This window comes from Vanellus vanellus (assembly GCF_965231255.1).
Source record: "Vanellus vanellus genome assembly, chromosome: 2".
Classification (NCBI taxonomy): Eukaryota; Metazoa; Chordata; class Aves; order Charadriiformes; family Charadriidae; genus Vanellus; species Vanellus vanellus.
In genome coordinates this window covers 66,848,555-66,870,280 of record NC_138906.1, presented here as the reverse complement: position 1 = coordinate 66,870,280, position 21,726 = coordinate 66,848,555, and the positions used below count along the sequence as shown (strand labels likewise).

Below are 21,726 nucleotides of genomic sequence, written 5' to 3'. Positions count from 1 at the left end.
TAGTATTTCATTGTGGCACTGGAGTTATATATTTCAGATAAAAGGCTAAATTTGCAGAGATCATTTGCAAGAAAAGAAAAAAATATTTGATAGCCTACAGAGCACTACTAAAGCTATATATTTGCTAAAAGAAGAAGAAATTACTGTATAGTTACTGTGTCTTGCTAATGACTTTCAAATGCTGATTAGATGCACTAGATCATCTCTAACTGGTCTGGACTGACAAAGTTTCCTAATAGTCTGTATATAATCTCCATCTTGGTTAACCACTCTGTTTCAGGATACATGGGCTTTTCTTTTTCTTCCTTCCTGCAGTACCACATTTTATTAAAATGCATAATGTCTCTGACAAATCTCTGGGATCCAGTGTGATTATAAAAGGAATTATATTGTTTCTTTTCGGGCTACTTGCAATGTCATCTTTTCCTATTTACCCGAAAACTGTTTCAGCTGAAGTCACAGCTCCTAGAAAAGCAGAAAGTAGGAGGACTTCTGCACCTGTAGAATTACTTTAAACTAGGCCACTTGCATGCAATGTGTAAGTGGTAGAAGGTCAATGTGTGATGATCCAAAATTTTCCTAGCCTTTACTAGCTGTGTTGGATTGGGTGTTACATATCTAGGCATTTGGAAGCAGTCATCATCTGCTCTAGCACGGGTATGTATTGGTTGTAATTTCTTTTAAGTGATGTGTACCCAGTAGAAGTGTGTGGGGAACTCCATATGTAGTGTTTGCTCTTGTGGGAGTATCAAGAACTGTTTGTCTGGCGAGAGCTCACTTGCTCTCCTTAATTAGGATCCTTGCAGCAGTTTACATCAGATTCATTGTCACTGCTGGAGTAAATGAACAAGAACAAGATGAGACAGTTGCCTAGCTTGCAACAACACAAGTTCTTAAATTATGTATTTTGCATATCTGCACTATGGCATGTTTTTCTCCCTGTTAATTCTTAAATAGCTGGATTCTGTTTGTGAGGCTATAAGACACTGTAGTCTTCCTTCCCTGTAGTACCATTAGTTGAAGGATGGGGCACAGGTATGGCTGTCAGTGAACAACATAGGCCAGAAATGCATCTGCACAGGATAGCTCTGTGTCTTGGTTGCAATATATATGAATAGTAAATCTTGAAGGACCACAGTTAATAGAAGTTAAACTATCTCTTTGTCAAGATATAGATGGAAGTGGAACAGAGTGAATCCCTGTGTCAGAAATGTGTGAAGAAAATATTTTTAAAGTAAAATTCATCAAATCTATTTGTGTTCAGTGTTTAAGTCTACTTCAGTCAGCTTTCTTAGATGTCATAATTAAAATTTTCCTTTAAGAAGCTCCATTAAATTGCTATGTAGAAAATAAAGCTACTTATTTTAAAAGTTTATCATGCTGTAACAATAAACTTTCTATCATTGATATAAAAAAAAAATGCTTGTGAGCACTTGGAAAGAGTTGTGTACCTACTATGTTAATTTTCATTATAATGTAAAGTAACTAAAGAGCAAATTGAGCAAAATCTTCCCAGAACTCTCATTTAAACTTTTTTATATACACTTCTGCTACACGTGGAATGTGATTTTTAACGTTGAAAATGCACTTTCTATAAGCATGCAACAAGTTAACTAGTTATATTGGTGTTGCACCTCTCTAAAAACAAAAACAAACTTACAAAAAGAATATTCCCCTGAAGTTCAAGCATATGGCAGTAATAGTTTTTTGACTAAAGAGTGAATACTTACATCTGTAATTGTTTCTTCCTGGATGTTGCAGTTTTGACTGATTTATGGTTTAATTTATAGTTGACATTTTAAGTACTTTGTAAAACACATTAGTTTTTGCAAGGTTTTATGTTCTATATGTAATTTTATTTTATCTTCTGTGTGATAAAACAGTTTGACTATAACTCGTTACTATAAATCTATAATGAGTAAAGCAAAGAGTTTGAACTAATCTTAAAATCCAACCCACCCTGTAAGCTTCTTTTGGGGCAAAGTACTAATTTCCAACTTCACGCTATGTATTAATGTAGTGTTCAGCACTGCAGTAACCTATATCTTCAGTCAAAAAAAGAAGCAGTTTGAATTATAAATGTGTAGTTTACAAAGTTCAGCCTAAAAGTATTCTGGGTTCTTTTTGTGCAAGTGTGGTACCATGGAAGAAATGACACAGTGGTGGTTGCTTGTTTTCCTCCCCTTCCACTTCCTACCCACTCACCCCCCAGATGCACTTTTAGGAATGTGTAGTTTTTTAGGATACTTTTAACTCTACATAATAGAAGCTGAATTTCAGGGAATCAAGTTTATTTTGATAAAACTGAATCCCCATATAACAGGTCTTAACAAAACCTTCATAGGCTTCAGAAATTAAAAAAAAAAAAAAAGGCAAAAAACATCTGGAATAATATTTTGGTTATATATATATTTAAAAGGGGGGGGAGGAAGGTTAAGGCTGAATCTTTTTGTTCTTTATGTATGGCAGAGATAACAAAAATTTGGAAGATTTGCCCCACTTATCAACCTTTCATGGAATCACAGAATGGTCAGGGTTGGAGGGACTTCTGTAGATCATCTAGTCCAACCCCCCTGCCCGAGCAGGGTCACCTACAGCAGGTTGCACAGGACGGTGTCCAGGTGGGTTTTGAATGTCTCCAGAATGGGAGACTCCACAACCTCTCTGGGCAGCCCGTTCCATTGCTCTGCCACCCTCAAAGAAGTCCCTCCTCATGTTCAGATGGAGCTTCCTATATTCAAGTTTGTGCTCGTTACCTCTTATTCTATCACTGGGCACCACTGAAAAAAGACTGTTCCCATCTACCTGGCACCCTTCCTTTAACTATTTATAAGCATTGATATGATCCCCCCTCAGTCTTCTTTACTCTAGACTAAAAAGACCCAAGTCCTTCAGCCTTTCCTCATAAGAGAGATGTTCCAATCCCCTAATCATCTTTGTAGCACGTTGCTGTACCCTCTCCAGCAGTTGCTACTGTTTAATCTTTCATCAGATTAAAGTAAATGTTCATGCTGAGCTGTCTGCAAAAGATGGTTTAAAGGTGATTTTCATTTGGTTTATAAGCAGGCATCATGCGAAAAACAACTGACTACCATAGTGGAAAGCTGTTATGCAAATGTAGGCAAGATCTGTGTTACACCAGTGGAAAGCTCCCTTACTGAAATTAAGCTAGATCCTAAGTGGTCTCTAACATAGTTTTCACGTTCTTTTTTTTTAAATTGCTTGGCATGGTCTCTATGTTTTAGTTGTCTACATACCATGTCAATCATAGATCAAAAGCTAGACAGGGCATTCCAGACATCATATAACTTTATAATGTCCACAGGAACTGCCAACTGAAGCAGGTGTTAGTTCAGCGTTATGAGAATATGATTAAGAGAGTAGGCTTGTAATAGAAGAAAAATGTCAAAGATAAACTTTTTCCTTCCCTAAGCTAAAATGCTTGTCCTCCATCTTGGTTGTGCCTTGTGTTGGTACCTTGGTTGTGCCTTGGTTCAGTGACTGGCTTCTGATCCAGGTCAGGTACATGCTAACATACAAAGGTCTTCTGACGTGAACTGGAACTGGTCCTTCATAAATTGCTGGTGCATGTCTTTATAAAACTTAGTATCTCTGGAATATTTGTGCTCTGTTGACTTTCAAATGTGAAATTCTGAGAGGAATGCAAATTTGATAGGGTGGCTACACTGTCAGAAAAGAATGGATGAAGCTTAATTTTTTTTTTTCTTCAAACTTTTCATTTACCCACCTCCAGTAACTTCAGATTCTTATTGTTCATGGGGCAAAAGCTGGCATATGCAGTGGCTGGTTCTGAGCTAAGCACATGTTGATTTTTGTTATCAATTTTTACTAGGTCCTAGAACAGATGACTGCTGGAGCTGACAGCTTTGCTTTTCTTTTGTTCTTGTGGCTTTTTCATCCTCTAATTTTTCACAAAAGTTCAAGGAACTTCATGCCCTTGAGATCTTTGGTCTGCCATTCTTGATTGAAACTGACCACAAATTGGAAGTTACTGGAAGAAAGATGGCACAGCAGAATAGTATTGTACATGGAAACAGGGCTAAACAGGCTATTTGCTAAAGCCTCTGAAGCTGGAATAGCCAAAGGATAACTATCTTTTGGCCTTGTGACATGCTCCATAGATGCTTGGACTATGAGGAATTGTTTGAATTCTATACTACAGCTAACTCTTTAGGCCTATGACAGACTAATCACAACACTGTTATGATACTGGTTTTTGTTAGTAGCTTTTTAGGAGTTAAACCCTTCTGTTTGTTCCTGAGGTCCCCCTTGTCACTGATAATGCTTCATAATGGTATGAAAATTAGAGGTGGTGGGTTTTCTCTTCAGCCTTTTCTGGTAGAAACTGAACTCCCAAAGGTTCAAGTGGAATTGCTTTTTACTGGTCTACTTCAACTTTCCTGACCATGGTATTTGAACCTTGTACATGTCTTTTGCACGGAGTTAGAATTTTTGGTAGATGCTTGGTTCTATGTAGAGTAACAGCCACTGCTCCTGGAAAAAAAAAGTAGTTTTTCCAAGAGACAGAGTACTGCATTAAGATATTCCTCTTGTAACAAACTTGTAAAAGATTGCGAAAACTGTAAATGTAGATGTCTAGTAAAATAAAGTCCACAAAAGCATTTTAATGCATCAGCTCCTCTAGACTTCTCAGCAGCTACCAAATTTGTAAATTTTTTTTTTTTGGTATTGTTAGGGTGATACTCTAGAGAGAGCATCTTCCACTGCTGTCAAGCATGCTGTCATGCACAAATCATCATTATCAACAAAACAAGCAGTCCTGAGTAATGTGCTCTAGGCAATTCCTGCTCTAGCAGGGGAGTTGGACTAGATGATCTCTAGAGGTCCCTTCCAACTCTGATGATTCTGTGATTCTGTGTGAATTTTGTTACTGTATGTCTTTAAATCCAGTATATAGTAATTTACTGGTGTGGACGTTCCAGAAATACTGTATGTCTACTGCTACAGCTGAGCAATGGAAGCAATAGGGAAATGGGAAATCATTTACAAATTCTTACAATCCTTTGATTGTGAAAAACCTATAATTTCTTGCAAGGTAATGCCGGTTGCACAATTGTTACGTCTGGTATTTTTCAGGCCGCATTACATTGTTTTGGTCTTACCTATGTGACTACTTTAGATTGTATGTCACAATTGCAGAATGTTTGAGGTTGGAAGGGATCTACAGATATCATCTGGTCCAACACCCCTGCTCAAGCAGGGCCACTTAGAGCTGGTTGCCCAGGACCATGTCTTGACAGCTTTTGTGTATCTCCAAGGAGAGAAATTCCACAGTGTCTCTGGGAAAGCTGTGCCAGTACTCTGTTATCCTAACAGTTACAAAATAATAATTCTTGTTTCCTAATGTTCAAAGGGGATCTCCTTTGTTTCAGTTCACGCTCATTGCCTCTGGTCCTGTCACTGGGCACCACTGAAGAGTCTGGCTTAGTCTCTGCACCCTCCCTCCATGTATTTATAGACATTAATAGAGTCCTTCCTGAGCCTTGTCTTCTCCAGGCTGAGCAGTCCTAGCTTTCTCAGACTTTCCTCATATGTGAGTCCATCTTCTTTGTGGCCCTCTATTGGACCTTCTCCAGTATGCCTGTATCTCTCTTGTACTGGGGAGCCCAGAACTGGACACAGGACTCCAGGTGTGGCCACACCAGTGCTGAGCAGAGGGGAAGGATCACCTCCCTCAACCTGCTGGCAATACATTGCCTAATGCAAGCCAGGATACCGGTAGCCTTTTCTGCTACAAGGGCATGATGCTGGCTCATGCTCTACCTGGTGTCACCAGGATGCCCGGGTGCTTTTCTGTCAAGCTCCTTTCCAGCTGGGTGGCTTCCCAGCATATACTGGTGGGTGGAGGATTTTGCACCATTTCTTGTTGAACTTTGAGGTTCTTGTCACCCGTTTCTCCAACCTGTTGAGGTCCCTCTGGACATCCCCCATTGCATAGATTCTTTTCTTGAATTTCACTTATGGAACTCCTTAAAAATGGTATATTTACTCAGGCATAAATTATTAGTTGCAAACGTTTATATTTTTCAGAATTGTAACAAAAAGCAATCTCACTTGTATTAAAATTTGTAGTTAAGAGTTTTCAGTATTCTTTACTTGTAATTTAACAACAATGGTATGAGTGAAATGTGGGAATAAAACAGGAAAATAATTTTTCTTTTGAGGCTTTGTAGCAATTAATTTCTGTAGCAGTAGAACTGCCTCAGATGTGATTTTTTTTTTTTTAAAATCATAACCATTTTACTGGCATAAACTATGCAAGGAAAGTACAGGCTAAGTCATCATTCATATAGTTTGGTTTGCTGTTGGAAGGAGCTCTGAGTAAACGAGTAAAGGGTTACTCCAGAATCTACCTTCTCAAACAAAGTCTGCCAATTAAAGAAAAGAGTTATTTTGAAAATGATGAATTCTTAAGCGTTTCTCCACAGAGAGTGAGCATTGTGCTGGCAAGTATGTTTTACTTGTTTGAAAGGTCTAGTTTTGTAGATCTGAAAATGTAAGTATTAGTAGAACGCTTGTGTTCTACCCCAAAGTGGCTGCATGTAAAATTATAATAAAGGTGATACAAGTAGTATCTATTAATTCTGGACAGTTAGGAATAAGTGTTCTACAAACAACTTAATTGTCTGGGCCGCAGCCTATTCTGGAACTTCAGATACTTGAAAATCAAACCAGAGGAAAAAATGTCAGTTTGGAATTCAGTTGCTTAACTGTTGTAACTTTTTATCTCTTTATAAAACTGACTACTACAGAATAAAAAGGCTGAAGGAGTTGCATTTGTCACACATTCTTGAATTTTCTATTATGTTTAGAAAACAAGCATTATAAAACCTACCTGTCTGGGAACTAAAATGCTTTGAAAATCTATTGCTATAGGGAATGATAAATGAGTAGAGTTAAGTTTTGCACATATGGCCAGATAAAAGTTTATCTTCAGGGCATGAGTAGCTGCCAACAATCTGTCCAAACTACTTTAATCTGTTTCTATACTTCAGTTCCTATTCTGTTTTTAACATTTGATTTAACTGTGGCTTGAAATGTTTTGGTATCTACTTTAAGCCACTAAGTAACACTGATTCTGTGTGATCAGCTACTTGTTTAAGATATGAGTGTTATGTGGTGGAAGGTGTAAGTATGAGTGTTATGTGGTGGAAGGAGGCAGTCTCGGCAGGCATTAAGTATCACTCTTTGTATTAATGATGTAAAATTACACAGTAAAATGTTATTAGAAGGCATGATCATATATTTCATTCCCTAATTATTTTCTTGTATTTTCTGTGCAGACTTGGGTGGCTATCACCCAATGTGTTTCATTAGTTTTGCAGCAAAATAAGCAGTAACAAAGAAATATTTTACTAGTTATTTTTAGTATTTAAAAAAAAAGAGAGACTAGTAAGAGTTGATCTGTAAGGAGGCTGTATATTGTGTCAGGCATAAATTTGCCTGTTCCCACTGTGCAGTGATAATGAATTTCCCCAGAATTTCAGGGCATTTGGTGGCTTGGCTGGAGTAGCAGGATTCTTGGATATTGTCAGGATTCTTGGATTTTAATCCAGCGATGTGTTTGGATCATTCAGAGGAGGGCCACAAAGATGATCCGAGGGCTGGAGCACCTCTCCTTTGAAGACAGGCTGAGACAGTTGGGGTTCTTCAGCCTGGAGAAGAGAAGGCTCCAGGGAGACCTTATAGCAGCCTTCCAGTAACTAAAGGGGCCTACAGGAGAGCTGGGCAGGGACCCTATCAGGGAGTGTAGTGATAGGACAAGGGGTAACAGTTTTAAAGTGAAAGAGGGTCTGTGAGCATGGTGAGGCACTGGAACAGGCTTCCCAGAGAAGTTGTGGATGCCTCATCCTTGAAAGTTTTCAAGGCCAGGCTGGATGGGGCTTTGAGCTCCCTGGTCTAGTGGGAGGTGTCCCTGCCCATGGCAGGGGGGTTGGAACTCGATGATCCTTACGTCCCCTCCAACTCTTCACCATTCTGTGATTCATGGGACAGATCACCATAGGTTATTCCAGTTCTAAATGTTAAAACCAACTAGAATAGCAGACTAAGCAAATGTACAAACAGGGAATAGTGTCAGTGAAAAATATTTTGGTGATTGTATAAAATGTAATGGTAAAGCTGACATCTGCCAAATACAGGACTGATTTTCATACCATTTTAAAGTGGTATTCTGGTATCCTTTACCTTCTTTTGATCTGAAAAGCAAGATTTTTTCCAGTGTTCTAAGCATTCTGTATGGCAGAGTCTTTGATTTAGTCATTAAACTTAAGACGTAAATAATTCACACTACATCTTTTCTGTATTGCTGGGTTTCTTTAAAAAGATTACTAGTATACATCAGAAGAATAATGGAGCAAAGTGGTGCATCAAATCCTATTAAATGGAAAAGATAAAATAATGCTTTTGAGTGTCCTTCTGTATATCTCAAAATAATATAAATCTGTAAGTTAAAATTTGAGAATGTGAATATGAATGTAGATGTGCATGTTTTTTTCTTGGGACATTGTTTGCTATAGGTAAGAGAATTCCATAATGTTTTTAATAAAAATAGAGTTAAAAATTCCTAAAGCGTACTGAATCAATATAGCAATTCAAAAAAGATGTGGTGTGATCAAGCTTGGATTAAAAGCATCTGTGTGCTTGTCAATAAGGAACTGTGATGAGTTTGGGGGTATCATATTGACTGTGTATTAATACATGGTATCCTATAAGACCATCAGCTGATTGTTTAGAATGTAAATGAATCTGTTGATGGATCCAGTGACTGATGGCTTAAATTCCAATTAATCAATTGCTTCATCGGTTTCTTAATTCAGATCAAATATCTCAAGTACACACAGCTCTTTCATGGTCTTAAGAGAAATTAATGCTTTAAAACTAATTTAATCAGTCTTGTATAAATGCCACTATGGTTTTCAATTGCATCCTATGTGATGGCATTGTAGCTTAAATGTTTGGGACATTTCAGGTGTCTTGGGTTTTATTTTTTTTTTCCCTCCTTGGAAGCTATCGTGATTGAAAGCTTCTTGTTACAGTGGTAAATGAAACTCGGTACTCCAGCATGTCATCTTGGTACTGCTATTCATCTTGTCATCAGTTTAAAATTTTCATGCACATAGTCACTTAAGTAATATAAATGATTTAAAAATTAAGTTGTTCATAAATGATCTGGTGTTAAATGTGCAAAGTCAAAGTCCATTTTTCTTTTTATTTGGTATATTCTAGTAACCCATCTCTTTCAATGCTTTTGACTTAAAACAGGAGGGCTGGTAATATTAACAGACAATATATAGCTGCTTATGACACCACAGTTCCACGTGCCCTGTTTCCCAGTGACCGATCAATTAATTCATCAACACTTGACACAGGCTCTTCACTGTGACACTTATACCAGTTGATCTTAATTTGATTGCCGTTAAAACCTTCCTTTCCTGACAACTGTTGTCAATTATACAAAATAAAATCAAGTATTCATAAGTAGGCTGTAATAGGATATAGGCAGACAGATTTAATAATTCAGTTTTGCTGAGGCTTGAAAGGCATTAGTTGTAGCTGTTGTTCTCATTTGTAAAAAATTCATTGGATACAGCTCTTGAGAGAGAAGGCAGACATAATTTTATTTATTTAGATTTAACTGAGAAGAACCCAGACGTGTAGTGGTGGTTTAGCATTATCTCTCTTTAAGAATAACTGACATGAATTCTTATCAGTTACATATTGTAGAAAGTAAATGTAATTTAATTTTATGATTTTTTTAAAGACTAAGTACACACACTCTGCAGTTGTTTTTTGATGATACATCTGTAATGGAGTGTGGAATTCAACCCTGCATTTATGCAAACAAAACAATACCTTTTCAAGATTGGTGTACTTGGTCTTTAATATGCTGTAACATATGTATATTCCTGCATATCTGCTGCATACAACTAAACTATAGTTTCTTCCCTCCGATGCATCTTCAACACAGTATGACATTAAAATGCATGCTATGGTATATTTGAATTATACCTATAAGTTGTCTTTAATGTTTACTGGCAAGTTTCTTTTTTTAAGCTTGCTGATAATTGGCAAAAAAATTGCAAACAGAAATCTGTTAACTTTGATGTTCTTCAAGAGAAAGTTAAAAACTGTTTTCAGAACATTTGCGTTGTTGATTGGCTTCTTATATACTATTTTTTACTGTGTATACTGACATTTGTAACAAATACTGTGTGTAGGTTGACTGTTAAGGCTCTGTGGAAGGGATTTGAGTGTACTTGTGAAATCTAAAAATGGAAGCCTTTTTAAAAATAATTTCCTTTGTAAAGTGCTGATTAAATAGGTGTAATTGAAGACAAGGTCTGCTGTAAGTGGTTGCTCAAAGCAAGAGCAGAAAAAGTGAAGGACAGAAGTGTAAAAGTATTTTTCTAATGATGATTATTCACTTTGTCATTTTTTAATGGTAGTCAGAATATGTCATTCCTTATGTTTGGGTGTTTTTCCCCTGAATTCAGAATCCTCTCTCTTCCATCTCATGTTATGACTTAGATCTTCTTTCTTGGATCCTTCTTCCAGGCTGGGAACTGGGAGTGGCAAAATGAAAATTAAGCTTTGGAGACAGGGCAAGTGGGGTAGTTTAGTTTCCTACAGCAAGAAAACCATCTTAATTTCTTATATTGCTATTAGTCAAGAAACTTGGCCAGTCCTGGAATGCAAGTGCTTTAAGTATTCCCACCTTTAAGCTTTCCCACCTTCACTTTGTAAAAATAAAGCCACTAGACTTCACGATCAAGAATGAAGCAGGGAGGAAACTCTGCCTTTTCATGATGCCACTCTACCTAAATTTTTCCTTGCCATTTTCAGAATCTGATTTGCAGGGAATTTCCATGGGTTGATGCATGCATTTTGAGGTATTTGGATTCAATTGTCCCGCCTTCATTTATTCAAGAGCAGTATTGCCTAACAAAGAACATGAGGATGTACTTGTATAACTGGTAGGGTATTCTGCTTCTGTCTGATTATTTTAGGACACTATTAGGCTACTAGGAAAAGTTCTGTTGCAGTCTCCTACTACAGAGCCTTTGCCTAAAACATCTCTGAAAGAGCAATGTATGTAGTACGCAGGAATGCATGTATTACACAGGAGATGCTACGCATGACACAGTTTCATTTCTGCGGTAAACTAAACAAACTTCTCTAGGGTAGTTGAGATTTTTCTTTCTGTAGTTATCGCAAATATTAAATCTCATTGTAATTCAGATAATTTGATTTTTTTTCTTCATTATAGCCTTCCATGAAAATCGGATGATGCAATTTTATATAGAATAATTTAAATTACTTTCCTTTTGCAAAGTAGATTGCTCTTAGTCTGTCAATACTGCTATTTTGGGTTTCTTGTGTTAACTACACTTCCTTTAAAAAGTACTTTAAACAGGCTGAATGGTAAGCTAATTGTTTTAAGGAGAAGTTATCTACTTTTCTACTTATCAGAAACAACATTTCCAAATGAAATATAATAGGAATAAATAATTTAAATAATACACAACAATGTTCTCTTCTGAGGAACTTACTTTAAGAACCCTGTAAGCTAGAATACATTTAAATAAGCAACATCCTAAGTAATAGCTTATTTTCAGAAGCCTGTATTAATACTGTAATTAATACTCAGAAGAGTGTATTTAAACATAAAATTTAAGTACTTGGTGGTAGCACAAGTTTATGTACATAATATCAAGAAATTAAAGATATCTACACATAAAGAAATTAATGCATAAAAATGAATAGCAAGTTTGGTAGTATAAAAAATACAGGATTTGGCTATCTGATGATGATGCACAGTATTAAGGGAAAGCTTATGATATAACTGTTTTTTACTTCATTAAGAAGCTTCCCTTTCTGGCTGGGGGGGGCGGTTTCTCTTTTCTCCCCCTCTCACTTTTTTTTTTAAGTTTAAGACTAAAATATGATCAGCATTTTCCAAGCACATCCTGTTTAGTTTGAAAATTTTTTACAGAATTTACAGAGGTAGGCAGGCCCACAAAAGCGGTCACTGATGCATGTGTAAGTGTAATCCATTTCCAGAAACATTTGATATGTACATGCCCTGCATGTATGTTTTGAATAAAGCATAAAGTCCAGCACAAACTGCGTAAGTAGGATTCTTCCTGCTTACTCTGTACTGAGCACAATACCTTTGTTTGACAAATCTAGGCCAGGCATTTCATGGCCCTGAACTAGTGCCTTCGTAGATGAGCTTTTGTATCTCTTTTTCTAAACACCATAAAAGCTACAGAAATAAATGCTATTTTTGTTCAATATTCTATAAACACAAAAAATAGCTTTAAAAAAAAAAAAGACTTTTTAATCCTTAGTATCTCAAATAACCACACACAAGAAGTCTGTTAATAATTAGCAATGTATCCTTATATAAGTTATGTAGTCACTTCAGGTTATTATAACGGTTCTAATTCTTTGTATTACAGGTGCTGCTTTTATGCAGAAAAGCATTCTTAGGGTAAATTCTGGACAGACCCCAAATTGTTGAGCTTTTGCTAAAACACAAAATATGGAATTGTAGTCCGAGGACTTCCTTAAACATACAAGTTTTACAGATTTCAACTGAAATGATTTTAAAAATCAGTTTAGTTGCACTTGGGCAGCACCTTGCATGGACATGCTCTAAATTGATTTATACTTGTCCTCAACTGATGAGGCTAAATGGCTATTATATACTTGTAAATTAGTTTAAATGTGCTCACGTGAAGTTTGCACCACTTTTGCTAAATGATTAAACTCTTTAAATCCAGTGTAATTCCCTTAAATCAACCCTTAAATTCTAATTCAGATTACTTCAAAATTTTCACTGTAGGCAGAAATCTCAGACATGTTCACAATGTTCAACTTTGTCTACTAATCTTGAATGACTGTGTATTCCTATGGGAAATGAGCATCTGAGTACCCTCAATGTATGAAGTAAAGTTTAATTTTATTCATTCTCTGTTATATGTAGCCTTATCAAAATTTCTTATGTTCAGTGTGGAATTTCTTTCTTTTTTTTCAGACACATATGCTTTGATTGGTAAATATTTAAAATACTTTGACTTTTTCCTTTAAGCAGCACAGAACTTAATTTTGATTCTTGTGTGCTGCAAAATAATTGTCAGGTTCAAGAGTTAGCACTGAATTCAGAGAGAATAGCAATTCCTGATGTTTGTATAGGTGGCTTTTTCCTGGCAAGTCATGTTCAGGTTAGAAATGTAGGAGATTTTTCAACAGTGATCTAAAGCATTCTATTAAAGTACATAACACATATTTTTACTACATTTGGTGTTGTGTTTGGTTTTTGTGGGTTTGGGTTTGTTTTAGATTTTGTGATGGGGGAGGAGGCAATGCTTACAAGCATTTCAAAATTTTAAATAGCTATTTTTTCAGAAGGCTTTGATTTTCACAAGTTTTATGTACTGCTGACTCAAATACCTTACAAAGATAAGGTATGTGTGACATCCACCCAATACATAGTGGGGAATATTTAGTTTTTTACTGGTCCAAGGGCTTGGTAGGAATGAAGAGTTGTTTTTATACATTTTTCTAATTATATGTTTAATATTCCATGTTTATAGCTTAGTTAAACCAAGTTTAAAATCAGTATCTTATAGTATAATTAAAAGTACTTGGTCAAATCTGCTGCGGTATTTGAAGAAGAGCAGAGGATTGTATTGTTTCGGTTTTGCTGTTGTGATCACTATTGAAAGCTGACTTGGCAGAAAGCAGTCCCTTTTTCTGGATAAAAGGGAAACAGGCTATGAGATAAGTTATTGATGAAATTAACTGCTGAAGTGGAGAGGAAATGCAGCTGGCCAATACATGTCATAGTGTGAGCTCTATTAAATGAATATATGTGCAGTCAACCATTCACAGGAGCCACACTGGTCTTGAACTGCATTGATCTATAGTATAATTCTAAATGAAATTGATGGAAGAGAGCAACCATTGACAGGAAGGGTAAAGAGAACCATGAAATGTCTTGTACAGGAAAAGTATGACGGAAAGTAGGCTCATTTATGCCATGGATAGGAAGTGCGGTGAAACCGTGGTATTTATAGGTGTTCCTAGGTACCTCACCCTTAATTATAATGCAATGTATATCGCTGGACTCTTCAAAAAGTGCATTATAAAAATAAAACTATTTTTAGAAGGAAATCCAAAAAGAATCCTGTCAAGAACTTACAGCCTTTTAAGAACTTTAGAGCTTTGCAGCTTGCAGCTCTGAACTTTGGGTGAAATTCAGTTGTGATAATGTGTTCTGAGCTGTATATATTAACATTTAAAGATTTGTTTACTTACTATGCACTTAATATAAATACAGCCGTTAATGAAGGCTTGTAAACTTCTTTCAAGACTGTTGTGCAAAAATGTTACCTTCTAGTCCAATATAATTTCAGGTGGCTTCTCTCTCAAGCATGTCCTTTCAGACTGTTAGCTCATTGAACTGCTTAATTTACAGGCCCTGATGAATAAAACATGGGTTCTGTTAGATTTTACTTGTATCAGGGTCCACATGTCCTATAAAAGAGTCTCTCTCTATTTTGTGTTCACTGGTAGGTACCATTTCTTATGTATTGCCTATTAGATTCAAAGCTTCTAGTACATTGTCTTTTCTGTGTAAGAAGACTCAAACCTGGATAAACTCCTTCGCTAGTGTTTCCTTCAGTTTAATTGCTACCATATCACTTCTAATGATCAGACTACTTTGTTAGTTTTTATTGGATTGGTTGAAATATAGAAATAATTACGGGTATATATGCATGTATGTCTATACACATTGTTTAAAATTTACAAATAACTAGAAAAATCTATTTTTATTTCACACCCATAGCACACAATAACAATAACACACTTCCAATAATGGAAGTTGTAATTATTACTTCAGAAATATTTAAGGTTTCTTGAGTGTAGCAATTGTGAAGAGTATTGGTAAAATTTTGCCAACCTTTTCTAAATGCTTCAAACTAGATGGACATTGTAGCTACTTGTATGTGTTTTCAGTAGATTTTCAGTGTTTGAGAGCAGTCTTTTTTGAGTAACCTGTGTAATACTCCAGACTTGATAATATCCATCAAATTAGTTATTGGGGCAGGAGGAAGCTCTGCACTGGTCTCAGTTTTCTGTTTCTTGAATACTAGTCTTCTGTCTGTAAAGCATACCGATTCTCTTCACTATGTGTCAGTCTGTCTCTTGAGCTTCCCTCGTATCTTAAGTACTGTGCATGTTTTGACGGGTTTCATTAGCCTTGGATCCTTGACAATTACAGATGATTCAAAATTATTTCTTTTAAACATAATACGTTGGGTCTGACATTGTTTTGAATGGTATCCATGTTAAAGATTTAGTTAAAAAACAAAAACAAACTTCAGAGAAGCCAGGAATCTATAAGCAGTGGAAGTTTGTGATGTCATACCAGCAAAGAGACAAAAATCACAGGCATCAGCTCATTATTCTGTTGTGTTGGAATTGTACAAGTGGCACAATTCTAAAAAGAAAAAAAAATTAAACCTGTTTCAACTTCAGCCAGTGAAGTTGTATCTCTTGCTGATAACTTTTAGAAACCTTTTTAGAAACTATTAAGCAACCTGTAAAATAGGATTTCCTATCAGTTCATAAACAGGCATATTGTTAATTTTATCAGAAAAATTGTGTGATTCCTGGAGCATTCCTGGAAGAAAGCACACAGACATTCCAAAGTATGAATCCTTTTATAAGCAGCACATTTATTTAAAAACAGTTGTAAATTGCTTTATTTTCACTCCTCTACATTTTTTTTTAACCCAAACTGAATTTTTGAGATTGAAAAAATAGTTTGTCTCTTTATAACTTCAAGGTTCATGTTTCATTCGAACTGACCAGCTGGATGGAGAAACAGACTGGAAACTGAAGGTTGCTGTCAGTTGCACACAAAGATTGCCAGCTTTGGGGGTAAGCATTTAAATGTTTGCTTTTAAGATATCTTCCATGTATGCATCTCTCTCTTATCTAAAAGACAGTTACAGTTGTAAGTATTGGAAAGTCTCTGTTACCACAGTCTTAGTTTTTGCAATAAATAGGAGATGGCTATTCCACTGAATGCTGAATGTGAAGCTGGTTATGCAAATATTCTTGTTTTTACATTGAAAAGAAACTGTGACAGAACTTAGTGGTTCTTATTGTGGTCCCCACTGAGATCTATACTGCGCAAAAGCATATCACAGTTGTAGTGTTTTCAGCCAAGTGTTATACTGCAAGTGAAAGTCATTTTTGTCTCGGGAACTGTTACTTTAATCACTAACTTCTAAGCTTTCTTTTTGTTGTCAAGATACTTTCTGGTCTAACCAGGTACAATATGCAAGTTCTTGCAAGGAGGGTACCCCAAGAGTTGCCTGAATGTGTGTATTTTTTGACTGCATAAATGTGTCGTGTCCTGGGTAACTATTAAAATAGTGAAAAATGACACATGTCTGCATGTGTATATATGTATACATTCAAAATAGACATCTATCTACAAAAATGTACATAGAATTTTATAAATGTCTATTAATGAGAAGCTGAATTGTGGCCCTTGTACTGGGGAAGCTTGCTTTTTTACAGAATAGTTGGCTTGGTATTAAGAAACTTCCTCTGAAAACATGCTTAAGTTACAAGCTTGTGGAACTTTATCTGTACAGAATTTCTAGAGTTTTGACACTAAATCCTTTAGGTGTTTTATTAAAGGCAAACATAGCTTAAGAGGACCGTTTATATGCCATCGCAATAGAAAAAGTGTTACACTTCTGCCAGATATTAGCAGTACTTCTGCAGTTAATCTTTGGGAATTATGGAGTTGCTGCCACACTGAAATTAGCAAAAGGGAGAGATTTTTTCCTGTGTTCATAGTTCTCTGGCTACTGGCTTCACATGTGACAAGAGGAGGAAAAAATAGCGAGGAGTGGGAACAAAGGATGCAACTGAAGGTTGGTCATGCCAGACAGATATGCCAAGTCAGACTCCAAAATGAGAGTTCTGGTGCAAGAACAGACTCTAGCAAGTATTCTGTTACTGACAGTTGAATTTAGTATTTGTAATAATGCTTGTCCTGTAGGTTTTTACCATTTAATCATTGGTCCATCTTGTTTCCTCATTTAAAAAAAAAAAAAAAATCATGTTCACATTTGAGACAGATGCATGCATTTGACTAAAATGCAGTCAATTTTCTATCCTGCTTTAATTTTTTTTTATTATTAAATAGTGCTTTTCAGATAGTTACAACTGTGTCCAACTTAGCTATTATTTTTTTAGTTCTCTTTTGTTTTGGGAGCATCGCTGACTGCACTCAGCAAATATAACCCTTCATGCAGAGCACCGCGTCTTTGAGTTCTGTTTGGTTATAATTTCAGTGTTCTGAGGCTGATGAAATCTGGCAAAAATTACAATGCAAAGGTTTCTCTACACTACTTTGGAAAAGAAAAGGGAAAAAAGTTTTACATTCTTTTCTATTTTTTTTTTTTTTTTTTGAAAAAAACCCAAAACAAATCTGTCTGAAGTTTCCCCTCCTTGCTAGGAAGAAATAGACCTGGTAGAGCAGGGAACTGTTGTAAACTGTTGTACTATAACTTTTATATTATGTTCTTTGTTTAAAAAAAAAAAGGAAATCAGTGGTCAATAGACTTGACAAATAAATTATTAAGCATCTATGGAGATAATATAAAATTATAGTTAAACCTGTGCCTTTAATTTGAAATAAGTAAATGTTTGTATTGTAGTTGTTTACAGTGGAAAATAAATCAGAAATGCTTGAAGTTGGGGAGTCTGCATTTGAATGGTAGGACATGTGGCCTCAACTTCCTGCAGAAGTGAAGGTTTGCTTCAGGTGTTGGTTGTTTTGGGCATGTAGGGGAGGGAAAGGCAAGGTATCACCAAGAAATTATTCATGCATCTCAGAAAAAGCATACAGGAGTCAACTGTACAATGTAATAACCATTTCTTCCTTAGCTGTTTCCATTTAGTGCTATTAACCTACCTCTGACTGATGTGTGCTTCTTGCAAGATTTTTCTATTCTCCCTCTTCTTGAACTATAGGTGACAACCCGAGTTGTCTCATCAGGTGCAGTTAATCAAGGAGCTGTGTACAGTTAACAAACCTTGCCTGGCTACCAGCAGCAAATGGAAGCCACCAAGCAGTTGACTTGCCTTTTCTTGCATCACGCAATTATTGGTGGTTAAGCACGCTAGCCAAGACTTTGTCTGCATTAAGGTGACGTGTCATCCTCAAGTAACTGACACTGGGTATAATACTTTCTGCCAACTAAACTAAACTATTTCCCAGTTTCCATACTGTGTGGTTTGGTCAAACCGTTGACACTTGATGGTTCTTTAATGAGATCATTTTAAATGGCTGCTTCCCAGCTGGTCTTAGACTGCTGCTTCACTCCTAAGCCCCATCTGTCTGAATTGTTTTGGGGAAATGGTAGCCTAATGAATCCAAATGTAGATGCTTTTTAGGGGATCCCCACATCCTTCACAGAAGATAATGCTCAGTGCACATCCCAGAAGGCTGTTTCCATTCCTGTGGAAAGGACATTGCTATATCTTGAATTTCTGCAAAGACACTTTAACCTTTACTGGGATGGCAATAATATGCAAGAATATTAGCCATCTGAAGAAACTCTGTGGATGGACAACTTCAGAAGATCAGTATACGAAGCTCTAAGCAAGCTGTGAATTTAAAACTAACAAAAAATTGCATTATGGGATTACTTTATTCTAAGTCTAATTCTTGTAGTTCGTAATAGTCATTCCTAAGCTGTATCTGTATATAGTCCCTACACGTATTTGTTTTTTTTTAAGTTAAATTAAAATGCAGTGGGTAGAATTATTTCTTTATAGTTACAGTAAAAATAATGGTTTTGGAAAAAAGAGTAGAAACAGGATACAGGCTTTAAACATGTAGGGATCGAGTTTGGCACCCTTTGAAACTTTACACTCAATTTATCTAAAAAGGGATGCTTAAAATATGAAGTTGAGGTTTTCTTGGCGAACAGTATTCAAGCTCGCTTGTACATGCAGTGGAAAAAGTTTGAAGCAACTTGGTTAAAAGTAAGGATGCTTTGAGAAAACCATTTCAAGTGGACTTTTTCTCACCCTAAGCTTCTACAGTATCCTCTGTTGCTGAAAACTTCTCTTAATAAAACTGAAAAATCAGGCGTTTTCCAGATATTAACTTGAAGATGTCTGTTGCTTTGTAAAACATCCCTATGCTTCGTTTCTGCTCCCGACTTGAAAACCTACTATTCTACAGGGATTATCCTGCCAACTAACTGTGCAGCATGTAAGAGGGGCATATGCTTTTTGAGAGCCTTAAAACTACTTTTGCAGAAACTTGTTGGTGTTTGAAGCAGCCTGGCAAAGGACTGAGCTCTGCGCTCCTGTCTGGGATCAACTTTGGTTTCCTTTTCGCTACAGAATGTTAGGAGAATCGGGCAACGATCCTTTGTTCTGCTAAAAGGAGCTGCTGGGATGTGATCCCCCTTTCATTCTGTTTGCGTTGTGCTGCACGAGGTTGGCGGTGCATCGTGTATGCCCCCCAAAATAACTGACGTGGTGAAAATACGGCAGTTCAGGGAGCAGCTATCTAAATGCTTTGCTTTTGCTTTTTTAAATTGAGCCATTGAGGAAAGCTACTTTGCTTTAAGGAATTTTGGAAAACGAACCTTCCCGAATACCAGTTCGGTCATACCTAATAAATGCCGGTTTCTACCCATCCTGGGCAACACTGCCAACCACCACTGCCGCTTCCCTAGGTAGCGTAGTGCTACAATTGGTCGCCCGTGCCCGTTTTATCGCCCGTACGCCGGTAACGTGTGCGCTGGGGGAGGCGCCGCACGCCGGGGGGCGGCCCGGCCCGGCCGTGCCTCGCGGCTGCCACCTGCCGGGCGGCCGCCGGGACCTTGTGCAGGCAGGGAGGTGCGGGGGTTGTGGGTCGCAGCCCCTGGGGTGCGGTGTTTTGCCCTTGCAGTCTCGGGACTGACGTTTTGGGGTTTTGCTGTAACGGATCGAATAGTTTCGGCTAACTTTCTGTCTGAAGTAGCAGCTGTTCATCGCAGCAGTGCTTTTCCTGGCTTCCGGGGGCTCTCCGTGCATAAAGCAACACGCGGTACAGTGTCTTCTCCACGTGCTTGCTGTGTGTTTTTTAAAGCTGAGGCTTAGAGTTCGTATTTACATATTAAAGCATATTTTTAGTCATTTAAGAGGATGTGTGGAAATTGACTGTAAAATAAACCAACAAACGATTTGATCACGTGTTTGACAGAATATACTCTCAATAATTGTCACTCATTTTGATTTCTTTAGTTATCTGACGTAAAGGCAGCAAGTATCTTGTGTTGGCATGAGCTGTCAGTTGTGTCAACAGAGCAGCACTGTAACCCTACCCACTGTGACACCCAGAGTTAACAAACCTGCAGACCTTCAGAGCTTTCCTTAAAGAACAGGTGACACCACCAAGATGATCAGTACAGATTTTTTTTTGTCTTCTAAAGCACTTAATGTGATCAGAGAATTAAAATTTCAACAGGTCATTTAATGATGGCTGAGCAGCGAATATTGTAACACCTGGTTTAGGTTTCTTGCAGTTTCATAGTTTAGGCGGGGCAGTTCTTCTGGCGATACCTGTGTTCTAAGGCATTCTTCTCTATCTTGTGTAATCAACAAAATTTATTAACAGCAGTGAGGTCACTGTAATTTTCAATAAATGGTGACTTGCTGATTTATATCAGAAGATCCATACAGCAGTAAACAATACCATTTACATTTAATTAGTTTTATTGAACCAAAGGCAATTTTATTTGTAATGAACTACATGTTATGATTAAGAATGTATTTTAATGATCTTTAAGTAAGGTGAACAAATGTTGCCCTTGACCTAATAGAGGAGATTTTTCTATGTTATTGATAACTTTATGGTGATTTTTAGATTGTGAAATGCAAAAGAGAACACTTTCATTATTGTGCCATCATCAAGTAATTTCCTGTGTACATCTCAGTGTAGAAGGGTGAAATGCATTCTTCTGAATTATTTTCAAGTATGAGATAATTAAATGCATATCAAGGTTTTTAAAATCTCGTCTACTCTTGTATGAAAATAATGTAATTTTTATTGTTTGAGATTCAAGTCTTACATATAGTTTCTTTAATCTAGAACTGTTACAATCCCCCTACCCAAGTGTTTTTTTTTCCTTGAGTAAGAAAATAACTGGGGTCGTTTGCCCTTACTGTTTCCTAAAAGCAACATAATTTTAGATGTAAAATACTGTTTCCATTGAACATATCAGTAGAACTATTTGGCTTCAGTGAACGAGCAGTTCAGCGCTTATAGTAGGAAAGTAATTCTTTACAGAAGGTAAATTTCACAAAGATCAAGTCCCTCATTAGTTAAATCATTAATAAAAAGTATTTGTCTTTTCTTTTAAGTATAATTAAATCCTTTGTTTAAAGGGTGATTTTGCTTCTCCCTGCTTTTATATAGGGGAAAGCAATGACATAACCTAACCAGGTAAATTTTTCTTGCTCAGTGAGCAGAAGTTATATTTACATTTAGCGTTGTGTACAAATCTTGATAGCTCCTTGTTAAATACACCATTGTGACTTCTTTCAAGACACCGAGTTGAGAAATGCACAGCTTCTACTGGGAAAACA

At 36.7% G+C, this 21,726-nt stretch overlaps 1 protein-coding gene across 1 annotated transcript in view; it reads left to right on the top strand.

Annotated features, from left to right (window-relative positions):
- LOC309686478 (putative phospholipid-transporting ATPase IIB) overlaps positions 1-21,726 on the top strand; it is a gene marked incomplete at its 3' end in the record, with an annotated part of 42,676 nt that overhangs the window by 8,550 nt on the left and 12,400 nt on the right. Inside the window, exon 3 of the mRNA XM_082499178.1 lies at positions 15,902-15,996. Coding sequence (XP_082355304.1) covers positions 15,902-15,996 — 95 coding nt within the window. The remainder of the gene's footprint in view (positions 1-15,901; positions 15,997-21,726) is intronic.